The sequence below is a fragment of the Lepisosteus oculatus genome, chromosome 7 (genome assembly GCF_040954835.1).
Source record: "Lepisosteus oculatus isolate fLepOcu1 chromosome 7, fLepOcu1.hap2, whole genome shotgun sequence".
Lineage (NCBI taxonomy): Eukaryota > Metazoa > Chordata > Actinopteri > Semionotiformes > Lepisosteidae > Lepisosteus > Lepisosteus oculatus.
This window is the reverse complement of record NC_090702.1, coordinates 12,958,181-12,978,751: the sequence shown is the minus strand read 5'-3', so window position 1 is coordinate 12,978,751 and position 20,571 is coordinate 12,958,181. Positions and strand designations below refer to the sequence as shown.

The 20,571-nt window shown below is 37.9% G+C and overlaps 1 protein-coding gene across 7 annotated transcripts in view; it reads right to left on the bottom strand.

Annotated features, from left to right (window-relative positions):
- Nucleotides 1-20,571, bottom strand: part of sbf1 (SET binding factor 1) — a 102,664-nt gene continuing 82,093 nt past the window's right edge. For 4 of the 7 annotated variants that reach the window (XM_069192190.1, XM_069192192.1, XM_069192194.1 and 1 more), the window contains 14 exons: nucleotides 19,415-19,510; nucleotides 16,567-16,641; nucleotides 14,903-15,078; nucleotides 14,556-14,723; nucleotides 14,278-14,379; nucleotides 13,934-14,119; nucleotides 12,075-12,201; nucleotides 10,871-11,001; nucleotides 10,525-10,758; nucleotides 7,549-7,656; nucleotides 6,973-7,187; nucleotides 5,676-5,763; nucleotides 5,359-5,490; nucleotides 1-4,436 (listed from right to left, as the gene is read on the bottom strand). In XM_069192190.1, coding sequence (XP_069048291.1) covers nucleotides 4,338-4,436; nucleotides 5,359-5,490; nucleotides 5,676-5,763; nucleotides 6,973-7,187; nucleotides 7,549-7,656; nucleotides 10,525-10,758; nucleotides 10,871-11,001; nucleotides 12,075-12,201; nucleotides 13,934-14,119; nucleotides 14,278-14,379; nucleotides 14,556-14,723; nucleotides 14,903-15,078; nucleotides 16,567-16,641; nucleotides 19,415-19,510 — 1,937 coding nt within the window. In that variant the 3' untranslated portion in view covers nucleotides 1-4,337. The remainder of the gene's footprint in view (nucleotides 4,437-5,358; nucleotides 5,491-5,675; nucleotides 5,764-6,972; nucleotides 7,188-7,548; nucleotides 7,657-10,524; nucleotides 10,759-10,870; nucleotides 11,002-12,074; nucleotides 12,202-13,933; nucleotides 14,120-14,277; nucleotides 14,380-14,555; nucleotides 14,724-14,902; nucleotides 15,079-16,566; nucleotides 16,642-19,414; nucleotides 19,511-20,571) is intronic. The other 3 variants (XM_069192191.1, XM_069192193.1, XM_069192195.1) reach the window with 3 other exon arrangements.

Genomic DNA, 20,571 nt, shown 5'->3' with positions numbered 1-20,571 from the left:
GAATTTTAAACCCAGAATGTCTGTTGTTTAATCCTAAAAAAAATGACATGATTGACAACATAACCCGGCTCAGAATATTTCTGGAAAACAAACTAAAAATAAAAACAAATGTTCATGTTTTACACATCCCCCCATATTAGGGAATAATTTACTTATCAATGTTTGCATAGCAGTTTGGACATTTGCAAAGCCAATGACACTATTTCTACAACACATATTATTGGCTGCGACACTGTGAATGTGCCACACAAAAGCTACAGAGATGTTTTCTAAAACCCAACCACAAACATGCTGTGCCACAGAAGGTAAATTATTCCCTGAGAAATTAAACCTTTATATCCTGGCCTGAAGATCTGATATTTCTATGTCAGAAAAGAGTGTGGTTTGTGTGTTTTTTTTTTTAAAAAAGCTCAAGTTTATGACCGCAATCTTTCCAAAATAAGAACAAAGGTAGCAATGTTAATACAGAAGTAAACAATGGCACATATTGGATATCTACTAAAAAACAAAAGAGTGATCTTTAAAGGGCAAACTTTCAACTTCCTTACAAAGTTAAATAAATTACTACCATACGTTACATAAAAATTTAATAGTATATACAGTTATAGTTATTAGAAGAACATCTATATTTGAAATGGAGATCTGACAGGAGGATTACCATGTTGACTCAGCAGGCTTTGTGTGAATTGAGTCTGTTCAAATGTACAATTTGCCACATTTTCCAGTTGCTTCTTCCCTTCTAAGAAATGCAGAACAAAGCCCTGTCTCAATGCACTATTGACTTACCCACGCACAGTGAAAAAGTACATCACTGGATTGTGAGCCAGTTTTAAAACCTAGGCTACTGTTCTCCACACCAGGGCATTACCCAGCAGTGAATGTTGTGAATTTGGTAGCAAACAAGTTTGCCTCGGATTGTTTCACTACTTGCTAGTGTATTCGTAGTTTAGGAGTCACCCCTCCAGGTAGATTCCAGAGTGAATATTTTTTATAGTGAAGCCTTAAAGGCTGTAAATCAAAACATATTTTAACATCAGACTAACTGTTAACTACTAACACCAATAGTCATACTACTTCAGTATTAATCAGTCTGAATGAAGATGAATGTTCTTGTCCAGTTTTCGTGAATCTCACAATTTGCTTATTTACCACATCTAAAGGAACGGGGACCTATTAGCATCAATGCCAGACCTCAAAGGTAGAAAAAACACCATGGTACTTTTTTCTTTTTGTTTGAAAAGTAAATGTGATGACAAAGGGCATGACAGTATTGGCTTTTTCTTTTTAACCTTTGCTTAAAAATAATTTTCTGATTCAGCAAGAACTGTAATTATACATCTGACTTTGTCTGACTATATTAATCGCATATTAATACATGCATGAAAAAGATTCTGTAGTCATGATCTTCTCTCAGTTCTCCTGTGAAATTACACACGGACAGGATTCTATCAACACAAGGTAACATTAGAAATGAAAGATGTGGCTAATGTTGTCATCTTATTAGTGATAAAGACTGAAATGCCAGATAAAAGCATATTTAATAAACCAAAATTACAATGTACACATGATTGCAGGTAAAAAGGTCAACCATACTGTATTTTACAGTGTTTCAACAATTACCATTTACAAAATTACACCATCCTTTGGAATGATATGAAGAAAAAGGGAATTACACCAATGAAGCAGTTTTTAATTCCATCTCTGAAGAAAGCTTTTAAAATGTGAGCTTGGTGGGAAAAAGTTTAGTCTTATGTAGCCACTGAGCCATGACAATTAACATGTCTTTTTATCTGTTGGAAAAGAGTAGAATGAAAAACTACAAATCTAATAAAAAATTAATTTAATTTCAATGATGCTTTCCTGATTAAACTGAATTTACATTTCTAGCCAATGGGATTACAAGTTGTGAAATGGTGCAACAAGGTACAAGATATGTGCACGGTGCCACCTAGTTAACACCTCTGAGGCTCCGAAAACTTTCAATAAATTTGTTTAGTAAAAGCATCGCACTACTGACAAAGCAGAAACACACACAGTGCTTTGTTACACAGGACCAGAAAGAGAACTGGAAATTGTGGCAAAACCCCTACACACTTTTAAAATACCATGTAACAATGAGTGCCCTGTTCTGTATCATTACACTGTACAGATATATAATCTCTCTAAAAGGCTCTGCAAGACAACATAGATTCAACTATATACAAGCTTTACAAGAAGGTAACAGCTTCTAGCTAAAACACTGCTTATTAATAAAACGACAGCTGTGAGAGAGTTGAGACTGGCTGAGACTTAAGAAATCTTTCATGACATCTTTGTCTTGCTTCTTTCGGGCAGGCAATGGAATTTCACCTTGCAACAGCTTTCATTTGATTCCCACAAAGAAAAAGTGCAAATTGCCTGGAGTATTCATTGGTTACAGCCCTGTGTAGATAACGACACCAGACTACCTTTTATTTCAATTCTTTGCCTGGAACCTGCCACACCGGTTTATTTCAGGAAAAAAGCCTGTTAGGTTTTCACATCTGTTAAAAGCAGCTTAAAATGCGATTCTGCAAATAGTGCAGGGTAGATTTCTCCCCTTTGAGTTAAGCAAATTCTGTGATGAACAAATCCTTTATGCAATCAATTTACTGAATCAATGTATTGACTTAACTCAATTGCTACTGACTGACCAAAAGGAATAGAAGGCCAATAGGGATATTATAACTTAAAGATGCTGGGCTGACCATTTGGAAAAACCTAAGAACTGGGTATTGTGAATTGTGGTTACTGTGATTGTGAATAACAATCCCTCCCAAAAGATATGAGAGCAATTGCATGTGTTTTGAAACCCTTTAAAAATGAAGCTCCTGGTTAGATGAGACCCAGCGCGTTTTTTTTTAAAAGCACAAAAGTGTGCTGGACTTTCTAGGAAATATGAGATGACAGAACTAGCAGAAGATCAGACCAGCAAGTACAAGCCTCTCACAGCTGTGCTGCGTAAACAACTGGAGCATCTACTAGCTATTCTGGGCATCCCCTTTCCCTGTGTTCTTTGCATCGTTAAGTCTTTATTCATTTTGCATAAGTTAATAATCACAACAAAATATATCCCTTGTTCTCCTTATGCTTCCCTTACATTTTAAAACATTAATAGTGGTTTCTTACAAAATAAGAAGAAAAAGGAAAATGACAAGTATTGTTGGTGGCGGCTTTGTAAACAATCAAATTTAAAAGCTCTCTTCACTAGGCTAAATATGACCCTTATTCTCTGGCATTTGGTTGACAAACTCAAACGGTGAAGGTTTTTCTACAGAGTCCTTGCTGCTAAAGATAAGAACACACATAATGATGTTTAATTACATTACATTAAAATGCAGAACAAAATGGTTCACTTTAAATCCTTCATGACCAGTGAGAGGACTTCCTGTATTGACACTTCTGTTCAAACACCAATGAGGGAAGCACGAGTGTTTCTACCTTTTCATTTGCTTTGTGAAACAATGGTTCATACACACATTAATGTCAGCTGGATTGAGATGCAGCTCTCTGGGCGGAAGGAGCCGATTCTCTCTGATATCACATACAACAAGGCCAGAACTGTACTACCCCCAGAATAAAGTGCAACGGACAAAACACAGTAAATGAGGCCAGGTCACCTTATGATCTTAATCCATTGATACAAGACCGCTGCTTATATCAGTGCTGATGAGAGCCACATAAAAGGAATAATCGATTCTGGCTAAAAAACAATAACCCCTCTTAAAAAAACAGCCATAACTCTTTTTTTTCCCCTCAGTGTCTCTCCTATGCTATGCCCCACTCTATCTAAAATCTATCACCTGTGTGGAAAACATGAACATGTTTACATCACCAGGCCTCCATATTGGCAGATCAGTGATGACGTCAGATTGAGAACTTTCCAGCCAAACATCAGCAAAGGAATACCAGTTAGGTATATATGTGGTCTGGAGAGAGCTGTGCTTTGTCCAAAATGATGCTTCGCACTTTTCTTTATGAATTCAAGAGTAAACAGTGGTAATGTAAGGTGGTTTATTGTATCAGTAACTTACCAGGGCTGTTGTAAAACAAAAAGACAACAGCATAGCCTTAGAAGAATTGGAAAAAAAAGAACACTGAAATACGATGTGACATCATCAGTTCGATATCACCAATACTGAACAAGGTCACCCCAACACGCTTCCGTTCAGGCTTCACGGAGCCTCCAGAACTGTCCACTGGAGCGGTCTAATGTTTCAGTTCCCACAGTTCCTCTCCAGCGCACAGCAGAATCACACTCCTTTTCCTTGGAGGAAATGCCTTGCTTTTGAATAGCCCACCCTGATTTCTCTTTCAATTTATGCATCAGACAAGCAACTCTGTATACAGTCTATCCATATCTGAGCACTCTGGCTGTCTTGTGCACAGAAGTTGTAAACCCTTTTTGTCGTCTTCAGCTGCAAAAAGAAAAAAAAAAACATACAGTCACATCTGAGAGTGTCAAAACAAGGAGCTTAATTATATTGCGTTAACAGATTTAACAACATTGTAAGGTTATACATTTTTATTTGCAAAATTACTGCAGAGTGACAGCCCTACAGGCTTTGCTGAACATTAAAAAGCATCAGTGGCTTAAGGCTGTAGCAACAAGAGTGATTTACACCATTGAAGTCAAGACCCTATTTAATGAAGTCGTTAGAGGTCAGACTGGATGAAATTCCCCTGGGCCTCAAGGACTCCAGTCTATTCTGATTTTTACCCCGCTGCAGAGCTTAACTGAAGATTAAGTGATAAATTAACTTGCTTAACTAAATGTTTGGTTTTACTTCCAGCTTTTTAATAAAATAGCAGAAAAAAAAAACATTTTAAAGTAGTCTGAAGTATCCAACCATCTGCAGAGCCGAAAAACAATTTCAAACGGTGGAATTAAGACAACTCTCAAGTTCAACTAAGGTTGGAATTAGGAGCAGAGGACACAGAAAGTGGTACAAACCCATGAGTGAGAAACCCTTATATGGGCTCACCAGGTCAAAAGAGTGAGTGCCACACGTCTGCCTACCCACGCCTTTCCAAAGCTGTCTAGGTCAGTGAAGGAGATACACGCACCACTTGATACAGATTTTATATAACAGAAAAAATTGTTTTCGCAAATACTGGTCTGTCAACCTTGACAGATGCCCCCCTGAAGTTCGTAATTTCCTGTATGTTCTTAACCTTGATATAGCTCAGCAGTAAAACCAGACTGATTGTATTACGATTAAAAAACGTCCAACAGTGTGTATGACCAGACAGACTTCCATTCTGTTTATTAATAAAGAAGATCATCTGGTAACTTGAGAAAGAGAGAAGAAAAACTAGCCTTTGAGAAAGCAGACTTACATCAAAGAAGGCTTTTTCGTCCACATTTTTGGGGGCTCCCATGGCTGGGTTCCCAGGGGTGACAGACTCCACTTCAGCAAGATCAATCACTCCCTTGCACTCCTTATCTTGCCGGTTTTCATAGTATCTTAGCTGGAATGCAAAGCAAGAGTATAAGGGTTCATGTAGGCTGTTCATGTATGCTTGAATGCTCTGATACTGTACGATTCAGAAGTATTGAAGTGCTGAAGGCTAAAACAGTTCAGAGTTCCAGTGGTGTCAAGCTGGTGTCTGCTGTTCAGTCTACTGTTCATCAGCTTAACCTTAGTCTGGTGTACCTGATGCTTTGTTTTGTCCAACACAAACCAGCGAGGCCTCCAAGGCTTCAATAAAGCACCCTTCTTGTAGAGTGTCCCCTCAAAGGATCTAGAAAGGAGAGAAAGAGTCAAAGAGGCATTCACACATCAGTAAGCATATGGGGGGGGGGCGACAAAAACCTTTTTCGCAACAAATATACTGTATGTGCTCCTTAGTGCAAGCAGCAAGCTCTGTAACTACATGCTCTATCTAGTGTGAATCACAGAAATCATAGAAATGTGTCCAGTAGTAAAGACTTTAACATACATTAACTTCTAAGAAGTTACGATAAGACAAGTGATAGTTATGATACGACAGATAAGTTATGATTATAAGACAGGGGGACCTCTATTATTCAACTTATCAATATGATTAACAAAAACCAAACTCTTAATTTATTCGTAGTTCAGGTGGGTAATTTTTAAATTTGATCTAGTTTCAATTTATTAAGTAGACACTGTGTAAAATGTTAGTGTACACCATTCTCATTCTTCCTCAGTGCCTGTTTGGTAACTGGGCCACATTTAACATAACAATAAAACCATGTAAGCCAGTCCTTTGAAGAAGTTTGCAACGCATTCCTAATGAATGATTATGCTTCAAAAACAACAAGTTCATTTATTTTTTCTTAGGCCCAAAGCAAAGTTTTGTGCATTGTTGGTGAATATTGGTACAATTTTACCTCCAACATTCCATTCTGACGCAACATTGGGCAATTCTGCAGCTCATTGCTCTAGAGTCTAAACCCTAATTTATGAGAAGTTGTCTTGCACAATGAATATACATTCATGTACAGATGTACAGAAGAGATCTACCTGCATGTTTTAAATCTATTAGTTTGGCTGCTGCACTTTGGCCTAAGTCTGGCAAAACATTCAGAAAACTTAAGCACTGCCAAATGCCTGGCAATAAAAACTGTAGCAAACCAGAATTGGATAAATATGTTCAGTAGTCCATTTGACTTTTTCTACAAACTTTAATTTTCACAAATGTTATTTTTTCTACAATATTTGCCTTCTTCGGGCCAATACAGGAGCTAGGAAAGGCTTCAGACCCCCTGCGACCCGGCATTGAATGCAGTGGTCAGAAAATGGATGGATGGATGGATGGATGGATGAATTTGCCTCCAAAACCATCTTCAGTGATATCAGCCGCCCTCTTCAAGATGACTTCAGAGGAAAGTAAAACTCGAAAGCTCTACAGTAAACTGAAATTTGCTGAAACTTCTGTCCTGTGATATTCAGCTCTTCAGACCATTCCAGCGCCCCCCCCCCTCACCTGTGCTCGCTCTCTGTGGTCTGGAACTGGCTGTACAGAGTGCTCGTGCTGGGCCGTCCCCCTGCCATGCTCCCGGAGGGGGTGGAGGTGGCACTGCTTTCGCTGTCCAGAGACAGGTTGATGGACGAGCCCATCCTGTTCTCCTGGAGGTAGACCCCCTGTGATCGCCGGTGATGACTCAGGTTGGACGACATCAGTAGAGAGGTGGAGAGGGTCTGTTAGCAGGACAAAAGGGGGAGAAATAAGACCCTGCTGTGGAAACAAACCAGTCAGGAGTATTTTGTTAAAGTTGACCTCAATACACAAAGTGGAGGAAAGAGAAAACCGCAACGGTAACTGCCTGAGCTGATTAGTCCCGGCAGTATGTTTAGATTGTCATTAAGTAAAGTGAATAACATGACCTCTGGTCTAAAACCCAAAGGAAGTTGGTATTCTATATTGCAATTTAATCTGTATATTTAACATGTTTTCATTAAATAATAATAATAATAATAATAATAATAATAATAATAATAATAATAATTTCAGCAACATTTACCAAATGTTGATGCTGCTAGATGCTTGTGTTCGACTTACCCTGCTTTCAAGCTTGCTGTCTGTTCGCTGTGTGGCTTTGATCTTATCCCAAGTATCTTTCCACTTCTCTGACACCTGACCTAGTTCCACCTCTAGTGACTGGAGCTCCTATTCAACCAGTAAAGAAAAAAGTCAGAACTGAGGAAAACACACTTCGTTTCCACACGACTGTGTACTTGACATGAATACTTGCTTACAAGCTAATAATAATTATAGGCAGTGTAGAATGTGCAAGAATGTAACCTGTACCATCTCTTCAGCAGAGTGAGAAGGGATCTTTAATGACCACAAGACAGATAGCGCCATCTATTGGTCCTGCGACCTGACTTTCCTTGGGTTTTACAGCTAAACTCTGACAAGACTTGTTTTAGCTTCAAAGGTCTAATGAAATCAGGCTTCAAGGTGGCACTGTTGCCTCTCAGGCATGGTGGCCCAGGGGCTTTGCAACATCAGATTGTGTCATCAGCACTATACAATGTATATTTATCCAAGACAAAAACTGAATGCATTTATTATTCCAAAGGATTACACAATGTTTAACATACAGGAATGGATGATGTGTGCCAGGAACTATGTGCTAACAGCCCCAATACACAGCAGTTCAGGTAGCTAAAATGAGCTGGAACTTTAGGTAGATTGTGCAAGCCCAGAGTGGAATTTAGGCAGAATACCAGGGTTCACACCCACTACAAACAATGCCATAGTATCTTTAAAGACAGAGTAGTCAAGACCTCAGTGGTAACACTGATGAAGACATAAAGTTCTTAATGTTAACTAATAGTTAAGCTATAATTTAGTTACACTGATGTTAACACCACTACAGGGCAATGTTCCCATAAGAAAATTTTCCATTTTCCATTTTTGAAGTTTGCATTTTCTAACAGTTTCATGCACTTTATGGTCACGGGGAGCTGGAGTCTATATTGAGTCTATATGGAGTCTAATTTTATTTGACTTTCTCTTTAATTTTTCTCCCCTTGTTCCTTTGCAGCTCACACGCTGATGCAGCTCTGCACTCTAGCCTATTAAAATACAGGACTGGTAAGGGTAACTACGAAACAAAAATCTGGGGCGACTCGCAAATTAATAGATAAGACACCTGATGAAAACTTTACAGCTTTTACTTGAGCATTTACAAAATGTTCTAAGATAAGCATTCTTTATCGAAATGCAAGTACATAAATGAAGGACTTGATAATCTTTGTTGAATGATGGTCCACTGGTTTTGGTCTTTTCCCACTTCATAGAAAAAAAAGATACTTCTGATGGAAGAAATGTTTCAATAATAATTATTTAATAAATTAGTATCTTGTAGTTGAAAATGTAAAACAAAGAATCCAACTGTTTTTTTCCCATAGTCTACAGTGTGTGGTAATTATAACTCAGACAATCCAGGAACTGTTAAGATGCTGTATAAAACTGATTTGATGTTTTTAACCCAATTATTATAAGGAAGCAGAAAAAATACTGCATTCCTTCCAGGCACTGATTTTTTAAAACAAGTTATAATTATTAACCAAGCTCATGTGCAATAGGACTGTGCCTTCTCTCCAGCTTATTCTATAACACATTCGTTTCTGTAGTTTTGCAGGGTCTGCGCCTGCGGCTGGAAGGTTGCCGGTTCGTATCCTGCGGCCGGCAGAAGAATCCTACTTAGTTGGGCTCCTGATCAAGGCCTTTGACCCCAACTGCTCCAGGGGCGCCGTATAAATGGCTGACCCTGCGCTCTGACCCCAAGCTTCTCTCCCTGTCTGTGTGTCTCATGAAGAGAAAGTTGGGGTATGCGAAAAGACAAATTCCTAATACAAGAAATTGTATACAGCCAGTAAAATGATCTTATCTTACTTTTACTTTATGAAGTTAGTGAAAATCCTTAGGGACCCTGATGTGGTTATCATTGTGAAAACTGGAATAACAAATTGCAAATAATGCTTTGAACAAAAGGGCAAACATAAACCTGAACTAGACAAATCTCCTTTTACCTATGTCTAATTATAACCAAGAAAGTCCATTTTAACAGCTCAAAACCCTGTTAAAATCTCTAAAGAACTATTGTCCTTACTTTGCAGGATTAGTTACATGCACCAAAGTGGATGCCAAAATAAAGAACATAAAATGTACTACCTGACTGCAAAAGTACAACAGTTGTCTTGGGAGGTGATATAATAGTAAAAGAATTCTTGGAAGAAGTTGGAAGTGCTGGGTTTTAATGGCCAAGATTTTAACAAATACGTTTTTTAAAAACATGTGTGGAACTAAGGGGCAATATTACAGAATAGACATGTAAATTTACACATGGGCTGAAAGGTCAAATAAATTTATACAGGAAAAAGTAATAGGTTTATTCCATGCTGAAAAAAGGAAGAAAGAGAACACAACGTTTCGGCCGTGGAGCCTTCTTCAGGTGTTGCCGGTTCATATCCACAAATAAATTTATGTTTTCATCACGTCTTTTTTTATATTTGGTTGTCTTGTGGTAAAACTGCACTGGTTCAGCCAGTGAAATAGTATATTGTAGTATTTTACACATTTTCACAGAACTGTAACGAGATGAATACTAAAATCTTATTACTAATATTACTGTACTTTAATTTTATTAAGCATAGAAAAAGTTGTTTTTCCCCTTTTCTTTTACCAGAGAGCTGCACATTACTAATATCTTATTTCAGATCTACTAAAGGTGCTTTATTTCCTATTGGACATTAAAAGCCACACTTAAGCACACTGAAAGTGATAAATTATATGTGCAAATCTATCTTCTGTAGCTGGCAATCATTCGATCCTGAAAACAAAACAGTTAAGTTGGTTATGGTATTTGTGCCAAAGCTGGTGTGGGGAGGCACATATGCAGTAACACTAATAGTGTATGTTAATGGGAACTTTACACATTAATACACATCATGTGATCCTGAAAATATCTGGCTCTCCAAGACAGATTGGAACTGAAGAACAAAACAATACTATTGCAGCACGCACCTGCAAGAGTTTAGTGATGGCATCTGGCTCCACTTTGCTCCTGTTATCATAGCACGGCCAGATGATCTTGCGCTGTGACTTGGCAGCTGTGGTGTCCTGACGTTCGCCTTCCTCAGTCTGCTCCTGCTGTCCCTGTACCAGCTCCCAATCGTACGAAGGGCCTTCTGACAGGGTTTCTTCCGTGTAGAAATCCCAGACCTTCAGGTTGGAGATGTAACTGTACGGCTTCAACACCTGGCAAAAAGCCAAACAGAGCTTCTGTCGTTCTGCAGTGCACTACAGGAACACATGGTGGCGCCACAAGCACATTGTAATAAGCGATCTGCTCATAAACACAAAATCTCACCTCTCCATCCTCTGGGGCAAACATGTAGTTAAAGAAGATGGGAGTTTTCTTGTTCAGCCGATCAATGTAGTCCCAGACTGACTTGTACACTTGCTGGCTTTTTCTTTCACCTTTCTCCTCATACATTACACCTGCGGAAGTTTTTGATACATGTGATTTGATGCTATAGATCCTCTATCAGAAAGCATTACCCCAAATCTGTGGCGTTAGTGGCTACGCAGCTACACTGACCTTTTCTTATTTTTAAGACCACTTAAATTTTAACGCTGCTACAAAATAAAGTCACACACAAACTAGTGGAATGCAACTGTTTAAGCAAAGTGCTTTGATTTCTCTTTCACATCTGCTCGAGTCTTGAAACTTGCATTCACGGTCAATGTTAAGAACTTTCAGAACCCACATTCAGAAGTTCACAGATGTGTCCTTGCGGTTGTCAGACACAAGAAACCTTGTTCTCCAAATCTTGAAACAATACAAGTGCATATACAGTACAGTACGCAGTACGTGACATTTTCCTCACAGCTGTGATGTCAAGCAAACAGCCAGCTCAAGGACACATTCCTAAAGGCAAGCTGATATCCTGAGGTCACTGAAGGGTGATTTTAATTTTTAAGTTTGCAACTTTTCAGGATATGAGAACCGGAAAAAAAAAATACAGGTGCAACACTTCAAAATTCAGACAATACAAAGTGACATGGAATGGTGTTTTTGAGAATCTACACTACGTAATCACTAAGTAATGACTGGATGGCAATGTTTACCATTCGTGGCTAAAATTATTTCTTGACAAGGCTTATGAGGACGTGAGTGCAGTTATACATAAAAAAGCCAACATTTAACTGATAGATTAGACTGACAATTGTTATTCAGACACAGAAGAAACGTTATGTAACTACCAAAAGAATGTGTTATTCAATACAACAAACTTGGAAAGAATTCAAAACAAGTCAAAAGATTAGCATTTTACCACCTCTATTCATACATCTGGATAAAGAGTTAATTATAAAGTAGCATATGTAGGTCAGGTAACAGTGTGTGACTCACTCAAGTCACAGACAAGTTTATTACTGTAGTTCACATAAAACATTCACCTACAATAAAGCAATGCTGTACTACATTTTCTGCAATGTCATACTGATAAGAAAACTTAAAAACCATGGCTGAACTGGTTATTTCAGGTTTCATTGTTATCTGGAAATCTCACCAAGCTCGATCCTTTCATAATCTGAATCAAGCAAGAAGGTCCTGAAGCGGTTAGATACATAGTGGTAGGCAAGGAACTTCAGGTAGTACTGGCTGAACTCAAACTCCATTGGAAACTGAAGATGAATCTGAAAGGAGGGGGAACAAAAGGTGGTTACCAGCGTTTTAATGCCATTGCTTTCTTATTTTCACAAACCTAAGTCTTAAGGTGAGTTTATTGCTCATATCTGGCCGTGTTCCAATATGCACACTTGTGGTCTTGTGCCCTTCCTATGCACATTCCCACTCTCAGGTCTGCAAGGGTTTAGAGTGTCCCATTTCCAATTTGGAAATTTCTAATGAAATCTTATTTTCTAATTATTATTTCATAGTTTCTAAGTGCTCACGAGTGCGACCAATGAGCCCTTAATCCCCCCTTCTCTGATGTCGGCATCAGAGCAGTCCTTGCTGAATGGAATTACTCAGAACTGCTTGCAGAATGGTTTCCTTTTCTAACGTATGAAAACAGAAAGAAGTTGCCATGAAGAATAAAAACACTCATGTGCAAATCTGACTTTTTTTTACAGTTTTAAAATATTGATAATATTTTATGTAAAAAATAACTAGGCTACTTTAGATTCAAAGGAACAAGCAATAGGTTTATTCCATGCTGAAAAGAGAAGAAAGAAAACACAATGTTTCGGCCATGGAGCCTTCTTCAGGTGTGAGAAAGAGAAGGCAGTAAACAAAGGCATGGAATAAACCTATTGCTTGTTCCTTTGCATCATACGCGTGCTGACGCAGCTACCCACATGAACTACTTTAGATTCGTATGCATTCTAGGTACAAAGTGTTGACAACTTTTTTTATTTAGATCCCCCATTTCAACAGGATATTAATTCACCTACGGTGTATTTCGTACATAGAAAGAAAGAATTTTATAGTACAAAACTCTGAGGTATTGCCAAGTTTACCTTATTTAACTTTGACTACTTTGAAGCAATCCTGTGCGAAGTGGATGAACATGTTATGCTCATCTTACTGTTATTTTTTTACTGCGACAGACGAGATTAAATGTATTTAATGGTACATACTGTATCTGAATAAACAGAGAGAGGTATTGCCAATCTTTCCCTAGTTTACGTTGCCCGGTTTGAATCGATCTTGCTCAACATGCGTGAACGGGGAGTGTTCCTTTAACGCATGGATCTTTCATCAATATCCGAGTGGAGAATATATATTTTTTTTAAATAAATCTCTGCAGATGTGCATTTTGCCTCTGGAAGCATCAAAACCAGAAGGCATTTTGACTGTATAACCAACGAGCAATGTCATGCGAGGGTGTGTCATTACCCTTTTTATTACAGTGCTCCCTTAAGTGCTTGCGCAATTTAAGTCCACATTAGCTCTATATCACAGAAGTGCAGACCTGGAAGGAAGGGCTTAGGATTTAGTGCGGCATTTGGGACATGTCCTTTGAGCACATACTGTACAACATGAAAACAAGGGACTGTTTTAGTTTAATAGAGATCTAACGTGATTTTTCAGTTTCCCCAGTTACTTCCCCCACATAAAACGTGTCAGGTTTTAGCATCTTCAAGTCTTGCAGTCAGTCATCTATGTTTGGCTTTCAAGAGAGGTGCACTAAATTAATCGTGCACAACTATCCTGTTACTCTGTATTGTTCTTTACCTCAGCTTGATATAGAAATAAACAAGATAGGAAGAAACAAGAAAAATATTTATTTAAGAGCAGGACATGTAAGTTTATATTGGCATCCAAGTCCAAACAGATTGGGAAGGAAATACATTACACTAATGATGCTGACAGGCCTAAGAAAGTATATGCCCTACAGTGTAGGAGGGAAGAGTACATTCATACCTGATGAACACAGTCCAGAAATTGCAAGAAGACAGGAGTAAAGCCACTACTCTGGCTGGCTAAGGTCTGAGCCCCTCGGTGACTGAAGCGATGGCCAAACGACAGCCACTCCTTCTCCACCAGCAACCGGAAGCCATCGAAAGTCCTGTAGTAAGGATCTGACAGCAGCTGTACCAGGGATACTACCTGCAAGGCCAAACAGAGTGCAATTGGATTATCACCGTGAAAGGAACATAGAGGGGCACAACGAGAAAGCTAGTTTATTTCTGTAGTATTTTGTCGATTCTGAGGCACTCCGCATCCAAGCTGTCTCAGCTAAGTGCAAGGATGAAGAATTAATTTACCTGTGTAGTAATGTCCCAGCCGTCCTCCAAGCTAACCATTACTGAGGAGCCAGTATCCAATAACTCTACCACCAACACGGAAACCTGGAGAATCTTGTGCAGCTGCAGAGACAAAATAACTAAGTTCAGGATACAATATGCTCTGTGCCACATTGTGAAATGAATGTACATGACGGTCATTATTTTATCTACAATTTTCAATTAATGTTAAGCATCCTCGTAACATAATACAACTGATTATTTCATTGCAATGGAACAAATAAACAAGAACTCGTTACCAGGCACATCCATTCAGATTCCTCAAGGCACCGGTAGAAAGTCATATGGGGGTCTGAGCTGGGAACACAAGCCTTCATTAACTTTTTAAAGCTCGCCTTCACCTGCCTCACATCAAAGACTTCAATGGGCACCACTTCCCACTGCTGAAAAGAGTCCTGCTTGGCACCCTATGTAGAGGAAGTGAAAGAGAACAAAACACACATTTGGAAATAATATGGAAATTCTAACAGGGTACAGCACAAAGAAATAGAAACTTGTAGTTAACTTTTACTATCTTTGCATATAAAGTCAAAAGATATTTATCATTATTAAATCCATGCTGAGTCACATCAGTACAGTATGTTACCTTTAGCTGAGACTTGTCTCCAATGATATAAAGGTATGCTCTCTGCTGTCGGAGAAAGTGGGCCTCAGATGGCCCTCCATTGGCCTGTGGTGAGGTGTCTTTTCCTGCCAGCCGGGTTCCTATATCTGGATTATAGCTGCTTATTCGTCCACTGCCACGGATACTGCCCCATTTTCCTATAACACACATGGGATCAAGCTGCATTAGACTCAGCACAGCCTGAGTGAATAAGGCACAGCCACAGATCATGTGACTGAGTGGTGGAAAAATAGGTTTAGCCTAGACAACCATATGCTCGTTCTAGATGAAAGACGGAGTAAACACTGAATAATCGCAACTAAAAGAAGAGAGAACTATGCATCGATTCCTCAACTTCGGTGACTATCAGTTCCTGCTCTTGTAGAACCACAGTCCTGCGTGTTTTGTAGGGGACCCGAAATCAATGACACTGGGAAATTCAATTAAATCATTAATAGCCTGCAGAGGATTAATATGGAAGAGCCATAGTTACAGTATGCTTTAACGGAAATACACAGATAGATAAAATAAAATCCCAGCAATTTCAAACACGTACTTAAATACACCTGACCTTTGTTTTGGATTTTAAATACTTTGAAAATTATTAACAAGACAATGAAAGTCCCAAGACAAAATCAAGGTAAACTTCTGCTATTTACCAAAAGGATTCCATTCCATGAAACTCAAATAAAAGGTAGAAAAGATGAACTGGGTACAACGAAGAATGGATTTTTTTTTACCACATACATCAACTGAGAATGTTTTTAAATTTACAATGATGCCATTGTTAGTCATCTTAGATATGGTAATATAACACCACTTTTCAAGGATGTATCCAGTAATCAAAGTAAATATCATAGTTATACACCATTAACAACAAAAACAAACACAAAAAAATAATAGACTGTACTGCTTATCTCCAACTGTCCTCAATGCAGAAAAACATTTATTCACTTACTCACACAAATGCCAATTATAATCCAGATTAAAATAAACACTTGCCTAAAAAAGCAATGCAAGTGGCCTTTTAATTTTTTTTTCAATGTTCTGCATTAGATACATAAATGGGCTCAAATACCTAGAATTATTTTTAGTCATATTGATTTTGGTTTTCTTTTTGGAGCAAAACAAGACAGCTTAGGGACAGAATCACAAATTTAAGGGCACAATGAAGTTCATTCTGATGTGTAGATAAACTTCTTTCAAGCTAAGGTATATCAGTAAACATAGAACACTGGACTCTACACAAAAGAATCAGCAATGTGTTCTGTTTTGGTAGCATTTCAACTAGAGCAATGAAAAAGACTGCATATTCAATATTATTCCAAAGTTGCACAGCTTTGTTAGATGCTGTGCTGCTAAAAGTGAGAAACTATAAAAATGTGTCTCTATATATTTCAACAAAGCAGATTTAAAGATTAACATGACAACACACAACATGATCAAAAAAGGTTAAAGTTTAGCAGTAAATCACAACATAATTTGTTAAACTATAATTGGATTGTAGAAACAAAATCAAAACGTTAGTTCTGTAAGACAGAGACAATGATTAACAATTAAAGAGACTGGTTAAGACAAGCTGACACCACTGTTAGAATACCATATGGTTAGGTTTCAGTTGAAGCCAGTGGTTTGGTTTACTATACCTCTTCGAGTGCTTCTTGCCTTCACTGAAGCTCTAGGTTGAGAGAGAGAGATGACCCTAGCTCTTTGACCTAGCACTGAGGTTAAATAGGACAGAGATTCCTATTACACAAAGTGTATAAAATAACAATAAAACCACTTCAGACAAAATGTGAACTGCTGGCATGGAATTTTCCCCCAAAAAACTAAAAAATGATAAAAAAGTCATTACTGATAGAAAACAGAGCAGAGTCACCAATCAATGCATGCAAAAGCCATGTAAGAAATCCCTCTTAAAGGCTTTTATGGGTTGCAGGTATACAGGAAGTTGAATTGATCAGTTTACTGTTAGCAGTGAGAATAAGGTTCACTTGAAGTGATGTTCAGGAAGAAAATAACACAGTTTAAAGACCCTGGATTGGAAGTCTCCCCAGAGTAAAAGAAAAAAATGATTCTTAGATGTTAACTGAGAAACTGTCACATGATTGATGGATCTTATCCATTTAAAAGTACTCTGAGAAACAATGGAAGACGTAAAATGAAGAATGTTTAGATAGGAAGCAGACGAAAATCACAACACAGCCAGAGATGATAATGGCAAAAAGCCAGATTTCTTACATATGAGATTCTAGTTCAGAGCATTTCTCCTTGAAGGAGGAGGTAGTATCTACTAAGGCTGGGAAAAATATTCTACATGCACAAAACAAAGGTTGTTTAGAAACATCATAATCTTGGATATGTATACATAAATGTCAAGGTACAGACTGAAATACAGTATGCAAAGGAGCAAGTTAAAGGTTTATTCCTTTCTGAAAACAGAAGAAAGGAAACACAGTGCTTCAGCTGTGGGTGTGTCAAACGTTGCCTTTCTTCTCTTTTCAGTATGGAATAAACCTTTAACTTGTTCTTTTGCTGACGCAGCTACCTACTTGAAATACGGTATGGTTGCTAGTTCTTTAAACTACAGATTTCAGTCTGAAGTATAGCAGTTGTAACTCACGGCAGTAAGGAGTAATTGTTTTTTGCTGGTGCAATTGCAGATCTTTAAAGTAAAGGTTACTGCCATGAAAGAAAAGCAATGTACCTTGTTAAGTACAGTATCATTATGGTAGAGTCAGGGTTAAGATTAAGGCTAACGTTACTCACACCAACAGCTTTTGTCAAAGGCTATGTGGCTCACTTAGTGTGAGCATGGTGCTTGGTCCATTGAGGAAGACTGAGGGATATCCAACTATTCGTACCTGTGACAGAAATGATTCTTGCCTTTGTTTCCTACAACCTGGACAAACCCTGGGGACTTTATTTTCAATCTGAATTAGTAAAACTGCCATTTTTTCATCAAAGGTATATACACATGATAGTGTTCCACTATTCATCTAACCCTATATGATTGTGCTGACTGATTACTTTGTTTTATGAAGAAAGTTAACACACTTGTTTGTTTGTTTTTTGAGATGTGACAAGGGACAATGAGAAAAAACAAGGAAACAAGAAACCAATATTTTGATAATTTACAGGAAGACACATTACGTTGATCTGGACCAAGACATATACACAGGGCAAATTTAAAACTGGATTTAAAAAGGAAACAGGAAAAGGAAAGTAGGAAAAGAGGTGTAGCCTACTGTACTTAAAAATGAGAAACAAAGCTATAAACTGCAGCATGCTGCCAGCTTCAAGGGTCTTGCTGTATGGAATTCCAGAAAGATTGTGTGAAAGGGCCAAGATAAAAACATGACCAAATGCAACAGCGCTGACCTGGCTGACCTGGTGATCCCCCTTGTGAGGGGATTCCTGTTTCATGCAAGAAAGCAAAACAATGCACCTTTAGCTGTTAGGTAGAAATTGAAACTTGAAAGCTTTGATCCATAATTGTTCCTGAAAAAAAAGCTCAATTTCGGCATTTATGCTTTTTCTTTGAGTTCATGGAATGTATATTTGCTCCCTTATGCTTCTTTCATACACTGAGCTTCGTTTCCTAAAGGTGAGTCAAAAGCCCACTCATGTAACACTGTGTGGCCACTTTAGATGGTTCTAACAACTGTGCATGACAGTACATACAGTATACTGGTTATATCGATAAGACAGTCATCTTTTCACATGTCTGTCTACATCCTGAGAGCAGACTGCATGCTCTGACTACGACTTCCACGCAAGATGTGTTATTTCCACATGGACACTCAGCCAAGTCACAGGAGGTAACTGGGAGGAGGTATGGAAAGAGTAACAGTAACATATTCAAGAAGACTAAGCAGAACGCTGAGCAATCAAGCACTTAATGAGAAACACTAGAACGAGGTAAGAGGACAGAAGTGCTGACAGAAGTGCTCTATAATATCCGCTGTTTTGGTAACCCACAGTTAAAGCAGATTGACGTCTGCTCTATTTTCCCATCAGCAATGTTTACTGGCTCTTTGCAAAAACAAAAAGGACAGTTGGATAAAATTAACCTGACATGTATTACTAATATTTCATGTGTTCAAAAAGCTTTAATTGCTGCATGAAATATCGCTTAATTTAGGACAATATATTGTATATGAATAAAGGATATATATATATATGGTTAAATTCAAGTCTAATATCTCAGGTTTCAGCTCCTTTTTTACTTTTTGATACTGAAATATGATTCTAAGAACCTTGAAAATAACACAGTTTATACTGCAAACATCACCAAATCATCTCCCGTTGAGTTGACCACAAATGAATGACATGAAAAATGCAGTTAACTTGCTACCTATGGGCGCTGCAAAACATATGGCTGCATGCAGAACACAGCACGATGGCAAGTAGTTATGAAACAAAAAAAATGTTTGAGAGGATGGAGTGACCCCTCGTTTTTCTTTCTGCGGATAGCATTGGGGTTCACCTCACCTCCCCTGCTAAAGGTACCTGGAAGCTCCTCTTTGGTGCCCATCACCTGCTTCATCAGAGCCCCAATCTTTGGCTGCCTCTGCTTATCTGAAGAATCTGAAATACAGCCACAGACACATCTTCAAATCACTGGTTCAAACATCTGCTTATCGAACATTTCAATTTGAATTTACTCCACAGAATTACATGTAGGTGGGTTTAGTCCTTTCCAGCTATTTTTTAGAAGCACAGAAGTTACTGTAGAAAAATGTGCCAAAACATTTCTTAAGTTTTAAAGCATTTAAGTCCATTATGTTTGTTCAAGCCAGCTCAGACAAATAAATGTTTTTTAGTTGGGCTACATGGAAGGGGACTTATAAAAAAAAAAAAGTACTAACTACCAAATTAAATATTTGTTTAATTAAATTGATTTAATACAAAAACTACTAGTCTCTCAACTCTATTAAAAAGAAAGCAAGATTGATTCATTATTGATTTTATATACACAGTTTCCTGGAGTTGTACTCCATCATGCTCATGCTGTTGATTTTGAACTGGTAAAAAAAAATATATTGTCAAGTTATGAGATAAGTTGAATAAGTAACAGATGTAAAATCAATAGAAAAAAAATGATTTTAAAAACTGGTGATCCAATACAGTAATTACTGTGCACCTAAAATATAAATGCTGAAAAGGGGGAGAAAAAAAGGCATAGCCATCGATCTTCTTCATCAGCTTAAAAAGATTACATTGACAAATTAAGGAACCATGCTGTAATACAAAAAAAATGCTCTACATTTTGTTTAATTCCATTGAATTCTGGCATTTACCAGATAACTCTCTTAGTTATCTGGTAAAATCTGTGGGGTACTTTGACCAGATAAAATCTGGAATTCAAAATATTTATTTATTCAATCATGTCTCATTATTAATATTATTCATGTATCACTGAATTCATCTCATTTGTCTCCTCCTCAGATCTGTTACTCACAGATTTACGACACCTCATGATGGCATCATGATGAGCTCCCCCAGGCCCTATTACGTATTTAGATTAAATTACAGAAACAAAAACAAAATAGAACGCATCATCCACCAGGCGCTAGCTACACAAACACCTTAACCTTAAGAAGGAAAAGAAATTGTGGAATATTAGGTAACAATCTAGAAAAAGCCAT